Source organism: Geosmithia morbida (assembly GCF_012550715.1).
Source record: "Geosmithia morbida isolate 1262 chromosome Unknown scaffold_6, whole genome shotgun sequence".
In the NCBI taxonomy this organism is placed as follows: Eukaryota; Fungi; Ascomycota; class Sordariomycetes; order Hypocreales; family Bionectriaceae; genus Geosmithia; species Geosmithia morbida.
In genome coordinates this window covers 898,444-919,949 of record NW_023336193.1, presented here as the reverse complement: position 1 = coordinate 919,949, position 21,506 = coordinate 898,444, and the positions used below count along the sequence as shown (strand labels likewise).

The following is a 21,506-nucleotide window of genomic DNA, read 5'->3' as shown; positions in this document are numbered from 1 at the left end:
TCATCACTGTCCTTCATCTCTCTGGCTCAATATAATGACGGTGTCGATATGACCCCTCGTACTTCCCACCTGACCGATCAACCACGTCGAATAAGACGGAGTGGCAAGATCGTCAAATTTAGTTAGGGAGACGAACTGCATAGAACCAACCGCCGTCCGTGAGGTACCACCGACAATCGCCCAGGTGGTCAATGGTGAAGCGGTTCCTCTGGGTCCAGTTTCCGTCGAGCTCGCGAACAAAGTAGAAGCGGGAAGGATCGTCGTCAGAAGGCTTGAAATCCTGCGCCTCGAACATGCTGTTGGCCTGGGCAAAGTTGGCCTGGCGGGTCTGCTCCTCGCTCGCTGTGCGGCCTATGCCGGCAATGTCTGGCGCGAGACCGGCGGCGTTGAGAGGGAAAGGAGGCATCGTCGCCTGGGTCGCTGGCGCCGTCCCCGGCTGCTGCTGCGCCCAGGGGGGTATGGCAGGCTGGCCGTTGACCATGTAGGGGTACTGCATAAATATTTGTTGGGGGTGGGGAAAATAGGCTTGCTGGTTCTGGAGTCCGTTGCCATCGGGCATTTTCTGTGAGTGTTTGAAAAGTCAGTCATGATCCCTTCTTTGCATCATCAGTCAACAAGTATAGCAGCATTGGGCATGTTCGAAGCCAGGAGCATGCGAGAATACACCACAGAACACGCAGTCTCTCTACCCCCCTATCAAACGAAAATAGAAGGGAGAAAGAAGGGAAGCGGATTTCCCAAAAAGAAAAAGAAGGAAGCCTGCATATCTTCTAGGCCTGTTCCAAAACGCATGGTTAGGCATAGATGAAAGAGCCGGAGAGACAGACAACAAAGCCAAAAGGACCACAGGAATGCTGGGGAGGCGCAGGCCCGACATCGGATCGTGGAGTGTAGACATGGTTCATAGGTCCCATCGAGGTATCAGGAACAGGAGGCTGGAAGTTGAGGCCCTGGCCCTGGGGACCAGCGTTCTGGAAGTCGGCATCCATGGTGGTGTTGGAGGGGGTCGAGTACAAATAATAGCTGGGCGGGTTCTAGAGGAGGAAAAAAGAGGAGAGGGGAAAGGGATGTGAGTATGAGTCGACGTGAAACTGGGAGAAGTTGCGATGAGGTGAGAAGAGGGGAGGGAAGCGTGAGGGAGGAAGATGGAAGGTGCTTGCTTACTACAAAAGCAGCAGCCGGATGGAAAACACCCCAGGTGGGACCGGCGGGCAGCTGTCCGTCAGGTGCGTGCCAGATGGCGGGAATACCGCCAAATGGAGGCTGGCCGAAGCCCTGGTTTCCCACGCTCAGGCTCGGGTTGGTGGATGTGTGCCGGAAACCTCCCGGGCCTCGTTCTTGTCCCGATGTCTGAGGCGGTTGCTGCTGTTGCTGTTTGTCTTGTGGCAGGCGAAGGGCGGGAAAGCCATCCGGCTGGGTATTCTTGGTGGCCTCGTCGGACGATATATCCTGCCCGGCTGTGCTCGTGCTATAGCCCGCTTTGCTATCGCCAGATGAAGAGTCCTTGGAAGCTGAGCATTGACCGACGCTGTCCTTCCCAGTGGCGTTGGTGCCGTTGGATTTCCTGGATTTGGTGAGCGGGAAGGGGATAGGACGTCCGAGGTACTCTGCGTGACCAGTGTAGCTGGCAGAAGTGGTGGTCCTCGCACGTCTGGCTTCGTCGTCGTTATCTTCCTCCTTCTTTTGGAAGTGGACCTGGCGAAAGGGACTGTAGGAGTGACGACTGCTCCTGCGTGTGTTTCCCGATCCTTCACCCATTTTCCAAGTAAAAAGATTTTTTTTCTAAAAGAAAAAATAAAAAGAAAAGACGGATCACGGGAGGGAGATATATCTCTCAACGGTGGAATACCGAGGGAGGCGTAATTGAGGAAAGAGCAGCCCCTTTCTCTCTCGTTCTTGCCGATCTCGTGGCGATATCGAGCCATAGAAGAGAATATGAGGTAGGAAATCCTCGACTTTATATATAGAGAAGAAGATACTCACAAAACGAAAGGGTTTAAAATCATCCAAAACAAAACAAGGACAGAAACTCATTGTCTTCGTTGCCTGAGCTAGACTCACTTCTTGCTCAGATACTTGGTAGCCAACTGCTCGGCACCTGGCACCTGACCGTGACGAAGGTTCACAGATGCACAACACAGAAATGATAAGAAGGAAAAGATACAGGATTGGAACACACAGTAAGAAGAAGAACAGATGAGAGGAAGGAATGCAGAGAAAGAAGGAGAAGAAGAAGGAAATCTTACCTGACGCTTCAGAGTCCATGACTGCCCGTCGTACACCCACGTTGACTGCTCAGGCAGAGAAGCCAATGAATCCAGCGGGTCATCGTACTTGACCCATGTCCATGGGAAACATGGGAGACACATGCTGTCCTGCTTCTCCTGCTTCTCCTGCTTCTGCTGCTGCTTCTGCTGCTTCTGCTGCTTCTGCTGCTTCTGCTGCGTAACCATCACTCTGAACGTGACTGTCGATGCTGACGCTCTGTAGGCAAGATGCCGCGAGGAGCAGTTTGCCTCTCACATTCAAAGTGTGTGTGAAGGAAAGAGAAGGCAGCGGGAGGAGACGAAACTCACCTTGACCACCTTGGCAGAGAGGACAGGTGCCACCTGCCAGATAAGACCACTCTCTACTAATGCAGTGGTGATAAGTCACCATGGCACCCACATGCTGTCACTCCGAATCGCTCCCACAACTGTAGAACAGAAAAATTACATGAGTTTGCAGCCCAGGCGCCCCGGCCTCCGCCGTCTAATGCTTCGCTGCCTTTCCTAATCTAGTGTACACTTCGGTGTCCCGTGGGAGTAGAGAGAAGGCCGATCCATGGCCATGCATTTCTTCCTTCCTAATCGCCCCTCATCCAAAAGCCACGCACGACGTACCTGACAACGACAGTCCGCACGGCACGTAACAACTCTGAGCGCTGTAGATTCAGCAATATACAAGGGGGGGTTTTACAAAAAAAAACAAAAAAAGGCAGAAGAGGTGAGAGAAAAAAAGGCATTATGGACGGGGGCCATCCCCAGAGGAAAGTCATCTCTCCTTGTTCGTCTTTCCATCTCGATCCGGTCCTCCGTCGACGTTGCAACAGCCATGACTCGGCTTACCAGTGACCGATTCCCGATATACATGAGCCATATGTCGTTCTCTTCCTTTTTATCTTTTCAAACGCGTATTAAAATCGTAGAGGGGGTTTTTCTTCTTCTTCGTTTAGAGAGAGTCCGAAGTGCTGATGGGTTCCTGGTTGGGAACAGGGAAGAAGGACCGTCGAGCAATCTGTAAACACACAGTCGTCGTTAGAAGAGTAGCGATGGCTGACGTCCCCCAGGAAAGAATATCACCCGAAAAGAAAGGAAAATAGGGCGAGAAAGAGAAGGGGAGAGAGGAAAAAAACGTACCGCCCAGAGACCGGCAACACCACCGATGAGACCACCGGAGATGAGCATAGGTCTGAGACCCCGGGTGCTCTTGAAGACCATACCACTCAGGACACCAGCGGCCACCGAGTTGCCGGCATCGTGCTTCCCGCGCAGCGATCCGATGAGGGAGTTGATGCAGTTGTACGTGATGGCAACGGTACCGGCCGAGTTGCCCAGAAAGGGGCCGCGGCGCGTGACCGAGTTGAGGACCGAGTTGAGACGGAGCTTGGGCGCCTGACCCTCGGACTTGCGCATGCCCTCCTGGAGGCCCCAGAAGCCACCGACCGTCAGGCCGGCCAGGTATGTGACACCGGTGCCGTAGCACAGGTCGTCGGTGAAGCCGCGTGAGGGCAGGACTGACTGCGAGCCCGACAGGTCCGACAGCACGCCGTCCTCGAGCGTCAGGTACTCGAGGGTGTCCTGGTTCAGCCCAGCGAGGGGGTGAAGCTGGGTGGCGTCGGCGAATGTCGACGGCTGAAGGAATCCCTCGACGCCCTGACCTTCTGAAGGGTCAAAGGCCGGCACCGACGTCGATGCGTGACTGTCGTAATGCTGATTCTGCTGCTGCTGCGGCTGCTGCTGCTGCGGCTTGTTGCCGCCTGTAAAAGCGCCCCAGATGGATGACATGGCGTCGTCGTCGGTCGGTCGTCGGTCGGTCAAGAGACGGACAGCACAGACACAAAAAGAAAAGTATCTATACCCTGTGACACACGAGAAGGAGAGCAAGAGGAGGAAGGAAGGTCACACCCCGTCGTCTGTTTAGGTCTTGATGGTGGTGGAGATGACCGCGGAGGTATTAAAGGGGGGGGGGGGGGGGTGTATAGAAAATGATGGACAATGATAGATCCCGGCCGGCCGTACGAGTAAAGAACGCCAAAAAAAAAAATTGGGTGGCTCGTTTTTTTTTTTTGTTGCTCGCTGAGGAGGACTGCACCCAAAAAAGGCCTATATCTCGGGAAGGAACGCGAGGGAACAGGAAGAAGAAAAGGGTACGTACCGACCGTATTTATCAACCGGATCTTCTATTTCTCCATGACCCTTGCCTTTAACCTGCCTAGGCCTGCCTTTTTTTTTTCTTCCCTTTTTATTTTTTTTTTTATAAGGAAGTAGGCACGTGATTTGGGGACACTAAATCCAGATTTAGATTAGCGTATTGTGCCCTGGGAGAAGAATAAAAAGCTGCGTTGCGATTTTCAATTTGCGATTTTCTTTTCTTCTTTCCCTCTTCATCATCAGTTTGGGTTATTTCTACACCATCAAATGTTTAAATAATTCAATGGCGGCTCCGCATAGCGGCTTGCTGAGGGTTATCCTTCGATTCTCTGTGGGTTTCCTTCCGTTCCCGGCCTCCTAAAGTAAAAGTGACCACTCTTTCCTATCAGCCGCAAGCTTCGTCTTCGACTTGTGACTGTGGGGTGGTTTCGACATCTCCTCACGGAGAGGATCTCTCTGTATCTTATATATACATGATATATGCCCGTAATTGCTCGTCTTCTTGGCAAGCTGTCACTTCTGCGTAGATCGCCCTGGTGCCATGCTGAGGTGGCCCTGGTGTACAAATGGCAACTCGACCGTCGGGTTTCGCTATGCTGTGCCCCTTGACCCCTCCACGAAGAAAAAACTCTGCCCGGGCTCGAGCCAGCACGCGTCGTTGGAATCAGGAGGGAGGTTGCAAGGCCACGCTTCACGCTCGGGGTACTTGTGGGTTCGATACTGAGCTGAAATTCAATCAACTTTGGATCGTCCGTGTTGACGCGCAACCGTGATGGCAGTGACGCAACAAGTCAACGTGCGGCCATGCTTGCAGGGGGGGGGGGGGATCAGTTTCGCTAGATCGATGACAACTGGGTCAAGGACAAGACGGTTGGAGGAAACACTCGGGCAGGAGACATGGATCCGATCGTTCATGGCAGAAACACCGAGTACTATGGAACTCCTGAACAAGCTACTGGACTACTACTGGTAGTAACAGTATCAATACCGATGTGCCGTAGAAATAATGCAATAACGCCGTCCTTGACCTCAGGGTCTGAGCACGCCCTCGGTTCTTGTTTTCCCGATTCGCTATCCTCTTCCTAGTCGTCGCCATTATTTCCCGCCATCCTAGTTCTCCTTCTCCTCCTTCTCCTTCTTCTCTCTATACACGCCGTAGGATGTTGGCTGCGATATCCGCAGTGTTAGGCAGTGGTGGCACCGTCTTCCGTCGAAAGAAGAGGCCGCCGATCGTCGCGGTTCTCAGCCCCGCCATGCCCGTTTACTCGCCGACGAGGCGCGCTCTCGGTCTCCTGGTTGTCATAGAAGAAGTACTGCGCAAAGACGCCCAGGTCCAGGAGCAGCGTGACAAAGGCGCCGGCGATCCAGCTCAGGTTGACGAGTATGTACCTGCCGTAGATCGCCCCGGCCTCGGCTGATGTGCAGCGTCGATCACCGCACTTGGGCTCGTAGGCAAGGATGGACAGGACGTAGGTGGTGTTGCCTAGACAGGCGAAGAGGAAGAAGAGCATGCTGAGCCCGTCGGTCGTCTTGCGCCGCCAGTTGAGGATGAGCTGGGGCAGGCGCGAGGCAATGTACGACACGGCGCACAGCCAGCCGAAGAATTGGCCCAGGGCGTTGAACTCGGGGGCGTCGTCGTTCGATGGAGCGTCGTCGTGTCCGCCTCCGGCAGCAGTAGCCTTCCGGCCCAGGAACCAGCCGAGAACGCCTGCGGCGATGACCATGACCACCGCGAGAGAGTTCAGCAGGATGGTCTGCAGCGTGCCGGGCGCCGCGGGAGGGGGGGTATCGGCGATGTGCGGGACAGCCGGGGAGAGGGCCGACCAGTCGGAGTTCCTGCGTTCGCCGGCACCGGAGGAGTCGAGGAGTCGCGATCGTTCGTCGGGCCCGTCTTCGGCATCGGATACGGGCTTGGGCGCGGGCGTCGGCTCGTCTCGCCACGTGAAGCCTCGGTAGTAGAAGCACTGTCCTAGAAGAACAATGTCGGCAATGGTGTAGTAGATGGCCAGGATGATCTGTCGCCCAGCGGCTGTGAGAAAATGGATTTTTTTTTTTTGAAAAAAAAAAAAGAAAGAAAAAGAAGAAGAAGAAGAAATAGACAGGCTATGAGGTCAGACCCAAGGAAGCGTACCATGGTGGGGAGGACGCCCTGCAGGACGGCGCCGAGGATGTTGAAGACATCTCCCAGGAGCCAAACGATGATGAACTGTACGGAAAGAGCGTCGGCACTGCCACGTTGGAAATTCTGGATGATTTGCGGCGAGAAGACGACGACTGGCGGAGTTAGCGGGGAAGCCGGAAGGGTGAGAGAACCATGACGAGCTTGGAAACTTACCCCAGCAAGCGATAGAGACAGAGCTGGACGAGGGGAGGAAGAAAATGAGTCAGCCCTTCTTCTTTGGCGGGCCAATCCTGCATCGCCGGTTCTCCCTATACGCACCCACAAATTCCAGATATGGCCTCGACATCGAGGTTGAGGATCGCTGTAGGCGGAGCCATAATGACTGGCAGTGAAGCTGCCTTGCGGGCTCCGACAACGGCGCGAGGAGCACTTTGATGGGAAGAGAGAGAGAGAAGGGAGGGGCGGTGGTTCAGCAGCAACCTGCGTGTACCCGTGACGGATCTTGTCAATTGATCTTCAGGAGATGGGGGGAGGGGGGAGGGGGGATGTGATGCCAATCAGGGTAACCCAGGGTGTCAAGACAAAGAAAGGAAAATGTTTGGAGGAGAGTGAAGTGGCGAGACAGAGAAACGGCCGGCGCCGACAAGGAAGACTTTTTGCGATATGTTTCCTAAAACGGCACGTGGTGCACAGACGTCACGTCCGGGCTGCACAGGCTGCGTTTTACGGCAATAGAATCCTTGTTCTTGATACGTACGAGTGACATGCAATACTGTATCGACACCAATATAGGTAGTACAAGTACGGAGCAGCGATACGGAACATGATAATCTGTACTCTCTTGGTAGTAAATTCGCTACCAAGTATCCCGCAACTCGGTATCATCCCGCCGCTATAAGCCCACCCACCGGGTGCAGCTCGTAACACTAAGACAAACGGCACACACACGCATTTATACGTAATACTCCGTACTCTACATGTTTGATGCGGGGTGCCAGGGACGATGAAGAAGGAACCATTGGACTTGTTACCTTGTCCGTAGTCACTTATAACCCATGAACGGATGAATCATCTTCGTAATGAAATCTTCGCGTAGAAGGAGCCTCCTTGGTTCTTTCCTTCCGAGAAGAAGAATATCCAATAAATATTGGCTGGGAGATTTGGTTGATTTCTCCTCCCAATGACGTCTTTTGGTTCATGATGGTGCATCATTTGCCTCTCTCTCTCTCTCTCTCTGGATACCCATCTAAAAAGCCAACCGTCGACCGATTCTCGAAAAGATATACAATCTTTGATATCACCGCCAAGCTGCCGGGGCATCGTGTGCTAACAGATCGAGGAAATCGATCCTCCAGAAGTTGAATTAATCATCCCGAGATGCCGAACCTCGCTCCACCCCACTTCCCACCAGCTCACCATCTCAAGTGCTCCCCCCACCATTGATAATACGACGCGGAGAAGGCTAATAACAGTTTTCCTCGATTTAAACCCCATCTCCTCTCCCCGCACCCCATATCAACTGTCTTCTTCTTCTTCTTCTAAAAACTTCTCTTAAAGAAGCATTTTTCCCCTCTTTTTTTTTTTTGAAAAAAAGAAGAGAAAAACGCCGTCTTGATTCTCTTCCCCTTCTTTGTTTCCTTCTCTCCTCCTCCTAGAACATGTCCAACCTCCCTTTAATGCCAGAGGTCCCCTTCCTGGCCAACGACGAGTCGATGCTGACCAGACGCTTCGGCAAGGAGGTAGTAAACTATTACTCTGGCTCGACGCTGAACCGGTACTCCTTCTTGCGGTCGGACTCGGTCTTCCTCAGCGGAGCGGTGCGCAGCCCCGCAGCCCGCTTCGTCGTGCTGCACACCCTCAACCCGCTCGCCGTCGACAGGACGCGGCTGGCGCACCTCGAGCTCAGCGACGTCAGGGCCCTGATCGGCCCGAACCCCTTCAGTCTCACCGAGGAGGAGTCGGACAGGCAGTTCGACTCGTCCAAGCGGTCCCCCCTCGTCGTCTTCCTAGGCCTCTTCGCCGGCCAGGGCTCCTCGACAGACGACATACCCACCGCGGATCACGGCGTAGTGCGCGGGGACCCCTTCTTCGCCATCGATGCCACCCCCAGGCCACCCTACGAGGATGCCGCCAACGCCCTGATTGAGAGCCAGGAGGAAAAGGGGAACACGATCCAGACAAACCCGAGGGCCATGTCTCTCAACTCGGAAGCAGGTAGATAGATACTTGAGTGATGCACCTCGACACACCCCTCCGTCGCTCGCATGCTGATTTGGGAAACCAACCCTACCCTTCTTCAAGCCGCCATGTACGCCCAGTCCCGCTCCATGATTGACTGGAACAACCGCAACTCCTTCTGCGCCGGCTGCGGCAACCCGACCAAGCCCTCCCAAGCCGGCTACAAGCGCGTCTGCCCCCCGCGAGACGCCGCCGCCTCCCCTCCCGAGCGCCCCGACTGCCCTACCCGCCACGGCGTGTCGAATCTGTGCTTCCCCCGCACTGACCCCACCATGATTGCCGCCGTCGTCTCGGCCGACGGCCAGCGCGTCCTCCTCGGCCGCTCCCCTCGCTTCCCCCCGGACTGGTACAGTACCCTGGCCGGATTCCTCGAGCCGGGCGAGAGCATGGAGGAGGCCGTCCGCCGCGAAGTCTGGGAGGAGGCCGGCGTGCGTGTCGGCCGCGTCGTCATCCACTCCACCCAGCCCTGGCCGTACCCTGCCAGTCTCATGATCGGCGCCATCGCCCAGGCCCTACCCGGCGGCGAGGACATCAACCTCAACGACAGAGAGCTCGAGGACGCCAAGTGGTATACCATGGATGAGCTACGCAAGGCCCTAGGTGACCGGTCCTGGCCTCTAGGACAGCACGCCCCGAGGCAGCATGTCCCCGGCGAGCTCGGCTTGCCGCCCAGTCAGGCTATTGCTAACCAGCTCCTCACGGCTGTGGCGAACGGCTTCCTCACCACTATTCCGAAGATGTAGAGAAGGGGGTTGGTGGAGAAATTCTCTTCTAATATCAGGGTCTGCATTTCTTTTTATCTCTCTCTCTCTCTCTCTCTCGTGATGATAAATTTACATAGATATATATGACGTTATGTAGCGCAGTGGTAGTACCATATATTGGGGGTCATTCATGGTCTATATCCTCCTTCGTCTACTGAATGAGTGCCAGGAGGAACTCCCTCCCTCCCCCCCCCAAAAAAAAGTAATGTTCAGATACTGACAAAAACCACGTCGTCCATTTTAGGTGTCGTCATCTCCCCCATGCCATTATGACCACGTTCGTACAGGGCCAGCCATACAGCATCCGGGTTGACAATCTCGAGCGCCGTCCTCACCTCGTTGCTCCGCTCGGCAACCTCAACCAGAATGTCGAGTATGTCCTCAAACATCTGCTCCGAGAGACGCACGTGGGTGACCAGGGTGGTGAGGAAGCGCACGAGGGCCTCCCACAGCCTCACGGGCGACGAGTGCTGTCCCAAGCTCCCGCTGTCCGGTGCCGACGACGGTGGCAACGACAGAGACGATCCCGCGACGTCGACTACGCCACCGGCAGCCGTTGGTATGAGCACGCTCCCCTTTCCGGTACCTCCCAGCAGCGGGTGGTTAGGTGTAGATGTAGATGCCGGTGAGGTGGGGCCGTCAGCGCGCCTCGACGGCTGCTGCGACCCTGCGGCTAGGACCTGTCGCTTGACCCTCCTGCACCAGTCGCGCAGCCCGTCGGACCACTCCGTCTTGAATCGCGAGGCGAGGAAGTCGCCGGCTGCAAGGCACATCTCGGACAGGGCGCCGCACGCCTCGACGGCCACGTACGTCTCCTGGTCGTATAGGCGACTGACGACGACGGGCCAGATGTCGTTGACGAGGGGGAGGAAGGCCTCCTCGTCGGCGGCTAGGGCCGGCGATGCGGTGGAGACGAGGTCCAGGAGCGATCGGCGGAGGCGAGGCGTCGGCGACGTCAGGTAGTGCTGGGTCAGTCGGGATATCCGCAGGAGCAGCTGGTATGTGACTGTGTTGGGGGGCTTCTCTGGCTCAGGGGCCGGCGCGCCGTCATCCTCATCCTGCTGTTTCCGTTCCGCGTCTCCGCCCCACGGTGCAGTCGGGTGGCCGTGTGCGGCCTCGTGAGTCTTGTCCTCCTCGTCCCTGTAGGTTTCTCGTGCCCTGCGTCGATGGATGAGCGCCAAGAGGCCGTCGACTCCTTCCAGTTTGGGGCGTGTCTTTGTGTGATCCACCATCGTCTTCTCCTGGCCTTCTAGAAGGAGGACGTCCGACTTGACGGCCTGGTCGACCAGCTCCTTGAGGACCGAAAAGAGAGACTCGACAAACATGGGGTAGCCGTGGTAGTTTTCTAGGGCGCCAAAGACGGACTCGACCACGTCGTCGAGGAAGGGAACCAGCCGCGGCCCCGTGAGGCGGATCATCATCGTGAGCACCTGCGTGGATGCGGGGGAGATGTCTAGGCTGTCGAGCCGTAGCGCTACCGAGTTGACCATGTAATCGACGTTGTCGATGACGAGTGTCGACACGTCAGAGTACCCGCACGCTGACGCTATTTCGTCGAGCGCGACGATTGCATGCTGGCGCAGGTCGTGGTGCGGCGATCCCAAAAAGGTCACTACCGGGAACAGGACGTCGACGAGTTCGGGGCGGAAAGACTCGCCGGATCTCGTGGCGGAGTAGGACGTGATCTCCAAGGCAAGTGCCTTGATACGCCAGTCAATCGCCTCCGCCTCGGCGTGTGAGTCGAGAATCTCGACAGAGAACGAGTACAGGTCTTGCAGCACCGGTTCCACGTCCTCGTCTACCGAGGTGGTAAATGCTGACATGTCTAGGAGATCGGTTTCATCGGCAGACGAAGACTGGATCGCCTTGACGAGCTCGAAGCAGAGCCACATGGAGGCCACCTGATCTGTCGACCCGGGTGTACGAGCGCGCCCAAGCATGTTCATGGCGAGGGCCGCGGCGCCTGAGCGGGACCCGATGACGCCGAGGAGGTCAACCATCTCGGCCCGCACATCTCGTTGACTCTGGTGGTCAAGGAGCACTGGAGGATACCGTGCTTCGCCGGTCGCCAGCTGCATGGGCCCGTCTCCACTCATCGATATGACGTCTGTGCTGGACACTCTGGGCTGGGACTTGCTGTCTGCCATGAGTGCAATGGTGCTATCTCGGAGCGCGCCCGATACCGTGTCTTCCAAAGTTGCAGACTCGATCTTCAACTCATGTAGAAATCCCAGACCTCTGGAAAGGTTATGCAATGCCTGGCGCTTGACGTCCCCATCGTTGGCCTGCATGACGCGCGGGAGACTAGACAACCAGCTGTACACTGCTGACTTGGCCTTTTCGGTCAATTCGGGGTATATGCTCATAAGGTCGCGCAGGCTCGTCTCGGAGAGAGATGGTCCACCATCTCCTCGGTCAAGTATCATGGCAGTCTCAACCAGGAATGGTGCACAGTCGGCGAGCGTGGTGTGGCATTCGTCCAGCAGCTTGACGCATAGGGACCTCAACGAGTTCTGTACTTGGATACCCTCGTGCGTGCGAAGCTTCATCATCGATGAGAGTGCCAGCCTGACCTGGCCGGCAGTGGCCTTCAGCCATGCCGGACTCAAGAGCCGGTTCTTCTCTTCCACGTTTTCTTCCTCGCCGCTGCTCTGGAATTTGGCGGGTAGTTGCCTCGTCTGTACATCACCCAGCACGCGAGTGAGGACGACCCCAACCGTTTCCAGGCAGCGTGCCAGGAGAGCTCTCTTGTAGTGCTTCGGAGTAGAGAGCACTCTTGTCATTGTAGACATGGTGCCGGGGAGGAAGTTGGCCAGGGCAGCCCGGCCGACCATTGCCGTGTACACAGCCCGGATAGAGTCGAGGGCTTCCAGCCGTATGGCATCGGAGGACCCATCGGCGACGCCGTCCAGCATAACCATTATCCCATGGCCTAGAGCAGGCAGCGCATCGGCCCCTTCCAGGCCGGTGGCCGCGACCATGGATGACCCAGCCGTCTTGAAGAGGGCTGTGAGGGTGCGGAAGCCCTCCAGGGTGGTCTCCTCGGGAACTTGGCGCTTCACGCCAGATACCGGAGCCCTGTCGATGATGATCCCCAGCAGGCTCAGGAGCTGTTCCGCCATCTTCGGCGCCATCTTCGTCCTCCAGCCGTAGACGATGAGGATACGGAGGCACCTCATGCAGTCCTCCACGAGGAGCATGGGGAACGCGTCCATCTGACGGAATATGTGGGACAGCGGAAAGAAGGCATATTCGGCAATCTTCTCGTCCAGTGCGTCCGGATTGCGGCCTACCTGGTCACTCAGGATTGTGCGCAGCTGTCTGGTCAGGTCGAGGAGCTCGCGATGCGCAGCCGGCGAGTCGGACTCGCGGATGGCTAGCTGGCTGACTCTGACGCAGCATGGTTTCAGCTACATACGTGTGAGTGAAGATCGAAACCAGGCCAGGAATCATCACAGAGGGCTTAGGGTCGTGATGTTACCTTTTGGAAGACGTCGTTCCTGTCCGGGAGGCGCGTTGCTGGGTCCATCTGGGCTAGATATGCGTGCGTCAGGTCTCGACCGACGCAGAAAACCTGGCTACGTGGTCATCTCTTGACTCAAGGCCTGTAATGAGAGCCGAGACTCTTGGGATCTCAGAAAGTGATGCCAATATGGGATGCTTCCTCCGAGCCAATATTACTGGTAGATGGTGATCCTCCTATGATTTGTGATAGCCTGTGCGCTCATGCAAAGCCGAGCAAAGGCATGTGAGCGTTGGTCGTGAAAGGACAAAGATGCACCGTGTACTGGCTCGAAGATACTGTGTTACGTGCTGAAAATGGGGCAATCAATCAGAGCGTTGGTCACAGTACAATTACGTGCCTTTGGCGGCTGGATCACGTATGAGACACTGTGCTGAAAAGCCCCCTCCCCCACCACGGGATCGTCATGGAGGTTGAGCTGAGCTTCTCTAAACTGTTCGTCTCTATTCAAACTTCTCATCCTCATACAGTACAGCCTTTTGAACCCCCCCTCTCCTTACCTTTTCCATAACATCTCGATCAGAGGGAGCTCTGCCTTGGACAGCATGGCGCAGCACAACCCATTCCCGGTCACGGTCCACCCATACCCCTCTCCGGTCCCAGGTAGCACCTGCGCCTACGAGTTGGGCAACACATCGGCCAGGAACGCCGTCCTCTTTATCGGAGGGCTCGGTGATGGCCCGCATACTATCCCTTATATCCGCACGGTTTCCAAGCACCTGGAGGAATCGAGCAGCCTCGACTACTCCATCTTTGAGATCCGCATACGGAGCTCGTTCCAGGGTTTCGGTACCTCGAGCCTGAAGAATGACGTCGAGGACATCTCGGCTCTGGTCAGGTACCTCCGTGGAAAGGGCAGGCAACGCATTGTACTGTTTGGCCACTCTACGGGATGTCAGGTGCGGATATGTCCTTGCTAGTCCCACGTCGTTCAATGGGCGCACCGCTCGTCTGATGCTTGATTTCCCCCCCCTCGACAGGACTGTATCGAATATGCAAACTACGAGAAGAACCAGACCGAGCCGGTCGACGGATTCATTCTGCAGGCGCCGGTATCGGACCGGGAATTCCTGGTAGCGCAGGAGCCGAACTGGAAGGATTGCCTCGAGGCAGCGGAGCAGGCGATTGCAGAGGGAAAGGCGGACTGGTGCCTGCCCCCGGCCAAGGTGCCCAAGGCCCTGGGGTCGTACATGACCGCATACAGGCTGCGATCTTTCCTGGCAAGAGAGTACGCACTTGCCGTCCGAATGACGGTGTTCCTCCGTCGGTCGTGGCGGTTTTTTCGAGTAGGAAGATGGCTAACGGTTGGGTGCGGATACGGACAGCGGCGACGACGATTACTTCTCTTCCGACCTCTCGGATGACCAGGTGCGGAAGTACTGGGGCCGTTTCAAGAGCCCCGTCCTCGTCGCGCACTCGGAGAAGGACGAGTATGTCCCCGGTCACGTCGACCAGGAGGCCCTGAGCAAGCGATACCGCGAGGCCTCCCCGCTGGTGAGCCCACTATCGGGTCTCATCCCCAACACGGGACACACGGTGAAGCATGAGGAGGCGAGGGAGTGGCTGGCCAAGAGGGTAGGGGAGTTCCTCGAGTCGCTCCCTTGAGGCCATCCCGTCATGAGTCGCCTGGCGTGAACCTCGGGCTGCACGCAAGCGATCTGATTGCACGGCACGCCGCGCTTACCACTCCGTGATGCTTGCCGATGCGGAGCTCAGCAGCGGAGTTTGGAGGATGGCGTTGCAAGTTACGGGGTACTCGTGATGCTACCACGACTGTGCGATGTACGGGTAGTATACTGTATTGCTCACGAATTGATATATACACGAACTCGGCACCTTGGGTTTTCACGCAGGGATACATGGGAGGCGAAACATTGCAAATTCTCCAATGAAGAGGTGACGGAGGCGGGATGCACTAGAATAGTATTAGTAAGCAGTGGCCGCGCCGGTCAGTAGACCGACCACCTGAGTCGGTGAGATTTCTCCACCGCTGAGACATGAGCGAATCGGGATCGAACGGGAGGAAAGATGGAGAGTGAGAGATTACGGAGTAGTGCGTGTCTATATGTAGTATGAGTAATCCGTAGACTCTACGGAGAGGAGGACTCTGGAGAGAAAGAGACGAAGAGGAAGAAGAAGAAGAAGCTTGAGCTTGGGGTATCCTCGTGGAATTGAATGAACCAACTACGTGAGAGGCCCGCATCGACTGCCAGTAATAAGATAATAGCATCATCAATACTACCAGTAATCTGTAACCTGTACAGTACAGATGATTACTTGGCACGTGCATTGCTCGTAATCCGGTAGTAGCAGTACCCGTACCTCCTCATAGACGCGTAGCAGCTAGTAATGATAGCACGAGTACGGAGTACTCGTATCCGTAATTCGCAGTCGATGCACATTGGCTGACAAAGAAAAGCTGCCGTAATCGGTGCTCTACCGTTTTCTGTTCGGGGTTAAGTCATTCATCCTGGGTTTTTTTTTGGGGGGGGGGGGTTTTATTTGTATTTTTATTTTTTATAATTCTCGTATCTTATTCCCCAAGGCTCTGGCGTGTTCTTCTCAATTGGAAGGACCTGCGACTGCTGAAACCCCCAGGGAGCCTTCATTCCTTTTCACACCTCCGTTTCCGCACGACTCCGTAGAATATCCCCTGATTGGTTCTATTGGCGTGCTTACCGTATCTTCATCGAGCAAGCAGAGAAAATCTCGTCTCGACGCTTGCCATCCATCTATCCTTGTTTATTCTACCCTACCACCACGACATCCGGCCCCCACCTCGCGACATCGTGCGTGAGCTCATCACGACATCTTCACTGACGGTATAGCATGACGGAACTGGTGACGAATTGATCACGTTCGACCGTCCCACCCGCACGCCCGCCCGCCTGCCTGCCTGCCTGCCTGCCATGGACGCCTCTTCCGAGCAGAGGGTGCTCCATAGCACCGGCTCGTTGACGGGCTATCGGCCTCTGCGGCAGCTCGGCAGCGGCTATCTCGAGGCCACGACCGAATTCGAGCAGCCGTTCTGCGGAAACAAGGAGGGCTGGGGGCCTCTGAGCCCCTTCCGCTACGACTTCACACCCTGCTTCATCGATGTCTGGGTTGCCATCGTCGCCGTCGGCGGCCTCGTCCTCGGTGCCGGTGCCGTCTGGCTGCTCAGCAAGCAGAGGCCTCTGGTTGCCGATATCAAGACTCCGCGCTTCTGGGTGAAGCAGGTACGTCCGCCGATATGCATATGACCACTTCCGAGTGAGAGAGAGAGAGAGAGAAGGGGGGGGGAGACAGAGAGCAGAGAAAGCTGACAGGCATGCCTTTTTGTTGTGTTGCACCAGACCCTCCTTGCTGTCGTCATCGCCGACGTCGTAGTCCAGCTCGGCTTACAGATCATCAGCTACGGATCGATTGCCCTCGGCGACTTCCGAACATGGACTACTATCCTGACGATTGCCTCCATGGGCGTCATATTCACGATACAGTGGCTGGAGGAGTCGCGCATGCGCCACGCCCACGGTGTCGTGCTCTTCTACTGGCTCCTGCTCATCATCGCCTCGGCCGTCAAGCTCCGGTCGCTCATCTCGCAGCAGCTCTACGCCGACCCCGAGAACCTGCCCTACTTTGTCGTCTACTGCGCCGGCTTCGGCCTCGGCCTGGCCGAGTTCCTGGTCGAGTGGCTCTGGCCGCGCACCCTGCTGGGCGCCGACGCCTACGCCGCCATCGACGACGACGAGGGCGAGGAGTGCCCGGTCGAGTACGCCACCATCTTCTCCCGTCTGGCCTTTGACTGGATGACGCCCATGATGAGGCGCGGCTACAAGGTCTTCCTGACCGAGGCCGACCTGTGGGGCCTTGCCAGGTCCGACCAGACCAAGAACACCTACGCCGCCTTCAGCGAGGCCTGGGGCAGGGAGCTGAAGCACCGCCCCAGCTCCCCGTCTCTCTGGCTCACCCTCGCCCGAGCCCACGGTGGGTCGTATCTCATCGCCGCCGTCTTCAAGGTTGGGAACGACCTCTCCCAGTACATCCAGCCGCAGCTCCTGCGCCTCCTCATCGCCTTTGTCGCGTCGTACGCCGGCAACGTGACCGAGGAGCCCGTCATCAAGGGTGCCGCCATCGCCTTGGCCATGTTCGGCTGTGCTTCTTTCCAGACTGTCATGATTGTAAGTGTAGCACACGCAATCGGCCCGGCCACCTAGAACCGTCTCATATCTTGTCTCTCTCTCTCTCTCTCTCTCTCTCTCTCTCACGCTCACACGCCCCGTCTCTAGCACCAATACTTCCAACGCTCGTTCGAGACCGGTATGCGCATCAAGGGGAGCCTGGCTTCCTCCATCTACCGCAAGTCCCTCAAGCTGTCCAACGAGGGGCGGTCTTCCAAGACGACCGGCGACATTGTCAACTACATGGCCGTCGATGCTCAGCGGCTCCAGGACTTCACGCAGATAGGCCACCAGATCTGGTCCGCCCCTCTGCAGATCACCATCTGCATGGTCTCCCTCTACAACCTCGTAGGGTGGTCCATGATGGCCGGGATTGCCGTCATGATCATCATGATGCCCATCCAGGGCTTCACGGCCAAGCTCATGAAGAACATGCAGAAGAGCCAGATGAAGAACAAGGACGCCCGGAGCCGCCTCATCACCGAGATCATCAACAACATGAAGTCCATCAAGCTGTACGCCTGGGGCGGCGCCTTTATGAACAAGCTCAACCATGTCCGCAACGAGCAGGAGCTCAAGAACCTGCGCAAGATCGGTGCCACCCAGGCCATCGCCAACTTCACGTGGTCCACGGCCCCCTTCTTCGTGTCGTGCTCCACGTTCACTGCCTTTGTCCTCACTCAGGACAGGCCCCTGACGACCGAGATCATCTTCCCCTGCCTTGGTGAGTCCCCCGCCCCCATCGACGGCGATGCAGGTACAGGGGCTCCTGTGCGCGCGTGCGTGTACGTGACGGCTGACACGTGTGCCATACAGCCCTTTTCAACCTCCTGACCTTCCCGCTAGCGGTCCTCCCCATGGTCATCTCGGCCATGGTCGAGGCCAGCGTCGCTGCCGGTCGCATCACCAAGTTCCTCGCCGCCGAGGAGCTGCAGTCCGACGCCGTCACCTTCAAGCCCGCCCCCAGGGAGCTGGGCGAGGAGACCGTCGTCGTGCGCGGCGGTTCGTTCTCGTGGAACCGCCACGAGGACAAGCGGGTCCTGGAGGACATCGACTTCACCGCCTACAAGGGAGAGCTGTCGTGCATCGTCGGCAGCGTCGGAGCCGGCAAGTCGTCGCTCCTGCAGTCCCTCATCGGCGACCTGTTCAAGGAGAAGGGTACCGTCGAGGTCAGGGGCACCATCTCGTACGCGTCGCAGCAGACGTGGATCCTCAACGCCTCGGTCAAGGAGAACATCGTGTTCGGATACCGCTACGACTCCGAGTTCTACGAGCGCACCGTCGAGGCCTGCGCCCTCCTCGACGACTTTGCCCAGCTGCCGGACGGTGACGAGACGATTGTGGGTGAGCGCGGCATCTCGCTGAGCGGCGGGCAGAAGGCCCGCGTCTCCCTCGCCCGCGCCGTCTACGCCCGCGCCGACATCGTCCTCCTCGACGACATCCTCTCGGCCGTCGACTCGCACGTCGGCAAGCACATCACCGAGCACGTCCTCGGCCCCCGCGGTCTCCTGTCGACCAAGACGCGTATCCTGGCCACCAACGCCATCGCCGTCCTCCGGCAATCCAGCTACGTCACCCTGCTCAGAGACGGCAAGATCTGGGAGAAGGGCACGTACAGGGAGCTGGCCGCCATGAAGGGCGCCGTTGCCGAGCTCCTGCGCCACGCCGGCCACGAGGACGGCAGCGGATCCTCGAGCGGCTCGGCCAGCGAGACGTCGACCGTCATCGAAGCCCCCGCCACGCAGACCAAGGAGGAGCTGGACGAGAGCGAGGAGTGCGTGCCCGAGATGGAGCCCATCAAGGCCGGCGCGTCGACCGCCGGCGGCAAGCCCCGCTCCAGCAGCACGGCCACGCTCCGACGTGCCAGCACGGCATCCTTCCGGGGGCCCCGCGGCAAGCTGACGGACGAGGAGGTCGCCGGTGCCGGTGCCGGGGCCAGGTCCAGGCAGAACAAGGAGCTCGTGGAGCAGGGAAAGGTCAAGTGGAACGTGTACCTCGAGTACGCGCGCGAGAACGACGTCGTTGCCGTGTGCGTCTACCTCTTCACGATGCTCGCGTCGCAGGCGGCCAACATGGGCGGCTCGGTGTGGCTGAAGCAGTGGTCGGAGAGCAACCAGGACAGCGGGGCGAACACGCGGGTGGGCATGTACATTGGCGTGTACTTCGCCTTCGGGATCGGGTCGTCGCTCCTGACGGTGATCCAGACGCTCGTGCTGTGGATCTTCTGCTCGATCGAGGCGTCGCGCAAGTTCCACGAGCGCATGGCCAACGCCATCTTCCGGGCGCCCATGTCCTTCTTCGACACGACGCCGGCGGGGCGGATCCTCAACCGCTTCTCCAGCGACATCTACAAGATCGACGAGGTGCTGGCGCGCACCTTCAACCAGCTCCTGGTCAGCACGACCAGGTCCCTGTTCACGCTGGCCGTCATCTCGGTGTCGACGCCGGCCTTCGTCGGGCTCATCGTGCCCCTGGTGGGGGCCTACTACTGGATCCAGCGGTACTACCTCCGGACGTCGCGCGAGCTCAAGCGGCTCGACAGCGTGAGCCGCAGCCCCATCTACGCGCACTTCCAGGAGTCGCTGGGCGGGGTGTCGACGATCCGGGCGTACCGGCAGCAGCAGAGGTTCGAGCTGGAGAACGAGTGGCGCGTGGACGCGAACCTCAGGGCCTACTTCCCGTCCGTCAGCGCCAACCGCTGGCTGGCGATGCGGCTCGAGATCATCGGCGCGCTGGTGATCCTGGCCGCGGCCGGGTTCTCGGTCATGTCGGTGGCCAGCGGCAGCGGGCTGAGCGCGGGCCTGGTCGGCCTGGCCATGTCGTACGCCCTCCAGATCACCACGGCGCTCAACTGGATCGTGCGGCAGACGGTCGAGGTCGAGACCAACATCGTGGCCGTCGAGCGCGTGCTCGAGTACGCCCGGCTGCCCAGCGAGGCGGCCGAGGTGGTGCCGGGCACGAGGCCGCCGGTGGCCTGGCCGGCCAAGGGGGAGGTGGACTTTGTCAACTACAGCACCCGGTACCGCGAGGGCCTGGACCTCGTCCTCAGGAACGTCAGCCTCGACATCAGGTCCCACGAGAAGATCGGCGTCGTCGGCCGCACGGGGGCCGGCAAGTCGTCCCTCACGCTGGCCCTGTTCCGCCTCATCGAGCCGGTCACGGGCCGCATCGACATCGACGGGCTCGACACGTCGTCCATCGGCCTGCTCGATCTGAGGAGACGTCTGGCCATCATCCCGCAGGACGCTGCTCTGTTTGAGGGTACGGTAAGGGATAACCTCGATCCCGCACACCTCCGTGACGATACGGAACTGTGGAGTGTTCTGGGTAAGTCTATCTCTCTCTCTCTCTCTCTCTCTCTCTCTCCCTCTCTCTCCCTCTCTCTCTCCCTCTCTCTCCCCCTCTCNCACGTCGTCCATCGGCCTGCTCGATCTGAGGAGACGTCTGGCCATCATCCCGCAGGACGCTGCTCTGTTTGAGGGTACGGTAAGGGATAACCTCGTTCCCGCACAGCTCCGTGAAGATACGGAACTGTTCAGTGTACTGGGTTAGACTATCTCTCCCTCTCTCTCTCCCTCTCTCTCTCCCTCTCTCTCTCCTTTCCTCTTTATATAATCTCCCCTCGACAATTCTAACCCTCTTCTTTTTTTTATTACCAGAACACGCCCGTCTCAAAGATCACGTCGTATGCATGGGTGATGGTCTTGACTCTAAGATTAACGAAGGAGGTGAGTTGTGTTTATCATCTTTTCTGTCCTATCTTTCCCTCTACTTCCCACATGTTATCCTCCCCCTTTTCTCTTTTCTAGATTTCTCCTATACATGCATATATATATATATGTGTGTGTGTGTGCGTGTGTGCGTGTTATTCGGCATATCCTCTGACTTTCGACTTCGACAGGCTCCAACCTCTCCCAAGGTCAGAGACAGCTAGTCAACCTCGCCCGCGCCATGCTGACCCCGTCCAACATCCTCGTGCTGGACGAGGCCACGGCGGCCGTGGACATCCAGACGGACACGATGCTCCAGCGCACCCTCCGGTCCCCCCTGTTCGCCAACCGCACCATCATCACGGTAGCCCACAGGCTCAACACCATACTCGACAGCGACAGGGTCGTGGTCCTCGACAAGGGCGAGGTGGCCGAATTCGACACGCCCAAGGCGCTCTACGCGAAGCAGGGTATCTTCTACAACCTCATGAAGCAGGCCGGTCTCGAGATGGACTCACCTTCTTCTGCTCAGCTGACTACAGCTGATACGGCTCAGACGCAGGATGGTCAGGAGTGA

At 57.7% G+C, this 21,506-nt stretch overlaps 7 protein-coding genes across 7 annotated transcripts; 3 read left to right on the top strand and 4 right to left on the bottom strand.

Moving 5' to 3' along the window:
• Positions 1-118: 118 nt before the first annotated feature.
• On the bottom strand, positions 119-2,453 carry GMORB2_6743 (uncharacterized protein; the record flags this gene model as incomplete). The annotated part of the gene is made up of 5 exons (XM_035468711.1): positions 119-562; positions 828-1,034; positions 1,165-1,564; positions 2,062-2,105; positions 2,247-2,453. 5 exons carry the CDS (start codon positions 2,451-2,453, stop codon positions 119-121), a joined length of 1,302 nt encoding a protein of 433 aa, XP_035321845.1.
• A 757-nt stretch (positions 2,454-3,210) lies between these two features.
• GMORB2_6742 (mitochondrial import inner membrane translocase subunit TIM23) lies at positions 3,211-4,046 on the bottom strand (the record flags this gene model as incomplete). Its single annotated transcript, XM_035468710.1, has 2 exons — positions 3,211-3,276; positions 3,399-4,046. 2 exons carry the CDS (start codon positions 4,044-4,046, stop codon positions 3,211-3,213), a joined length of 714 nt encoding a protein of 237 aa, XP_035321844.1.
• A 1,550-nt stretch (positions 4,047-5,596) lies between these two features.
• On the bottom strand, positions 5,597-6,911 carry GMORB2_6741 (CTNS protein; the record flags this gene model as incomplete). Its single annotated transcript, XM_035468709.1, has 4 exons — positions 5,597-6,427; positions 6,544-6,686; positions 6,748-6,770; positions 6,853-6,911. The coding sequence occupies 4 exons, from the start codon at positions 6,909-6,911 to the stop codon at positions 5,597-5,599; spliced, it is 1,056 nt and encodes a 351-aa protein (XP_035321843.1).
• A 1,281-nt stretch (positions 6,912-8,192) lies between these two features.
• Positions 8,193-9,515, top strand: GMORB2_6740 (NAD+ diphosphatase; the record flags this gene model as incomplete). Its single annotated transcript, XM_035468708.1, has 2 exons — positions 8,193-8,748; positions 8,836-9,515. The coding sequence occupies 2 exons, from the start codon at positions 8,193-8,195 to the stop codon at positions 9,513-9,515; spliced, it is 1,236 nt and encodes a 411-aa protein (XP_035321842.1).
• A 230-nt stretch (positions 9,516-9,745) lies between these two features.
• On the bottom strand, positions 9,746-13,065 carry GMORB2_6739 (TELO2-interacting protein 1; the record flags this gene model as incomplete). Its single annotated transcript, XM_035468707.1, has 2 exons — positions 9,746-12,946; positions 13,018-13,065. 2 exons carry the CDS (start codon positions 13,063-13,065, stop codon positions 9,746-9,748), a joined length of 3,249 nt encoding a protein of 1,082 aa, XP_035321841.1.
• Positions 13,066-13,604: 539 nt separating this feature from the next.
• Positions 13,605-14,664, top strand: GMORB2_6738 (Protein of unknown function (DUF1749); the record flags this gene model as incomplete). Its single annotated transcript, XM_035468706.1, has 3 exons — positions 13,605-13,958; positions 14,040-14,287; positions 14,385-14,664. The coding sequence occupies 3 exons, from the start codon at positions 13,605-13,607 to the stop codon at positions 14,662-14,664; spliced, it is 882 nt and encodes a 293-aa protein (XP_035321840.1).
• Positions 14,665-15,968: 1,304 nt separating this feature from the next.
• Positions 15,969-21,506, top strand: GMORB2_6737 (ABC-type bacteriocin/lantibiotic exporter; the record flags this gene model as incomplete). Its single annotated transcript, XM_035468705.1, has 5 exons — positions 15,969-16,277; positions 16,395-17,219; positions 17,328-17,976; positions 18,036-20,374; positions 21,249-21,506. 5 exons carry the CDS (start codon positions 15,969-15,971, stop codon positions 21,504-21,506), a joined length of 4,380 nt encoding a protein of 1,459 aa, XP_035321839.1.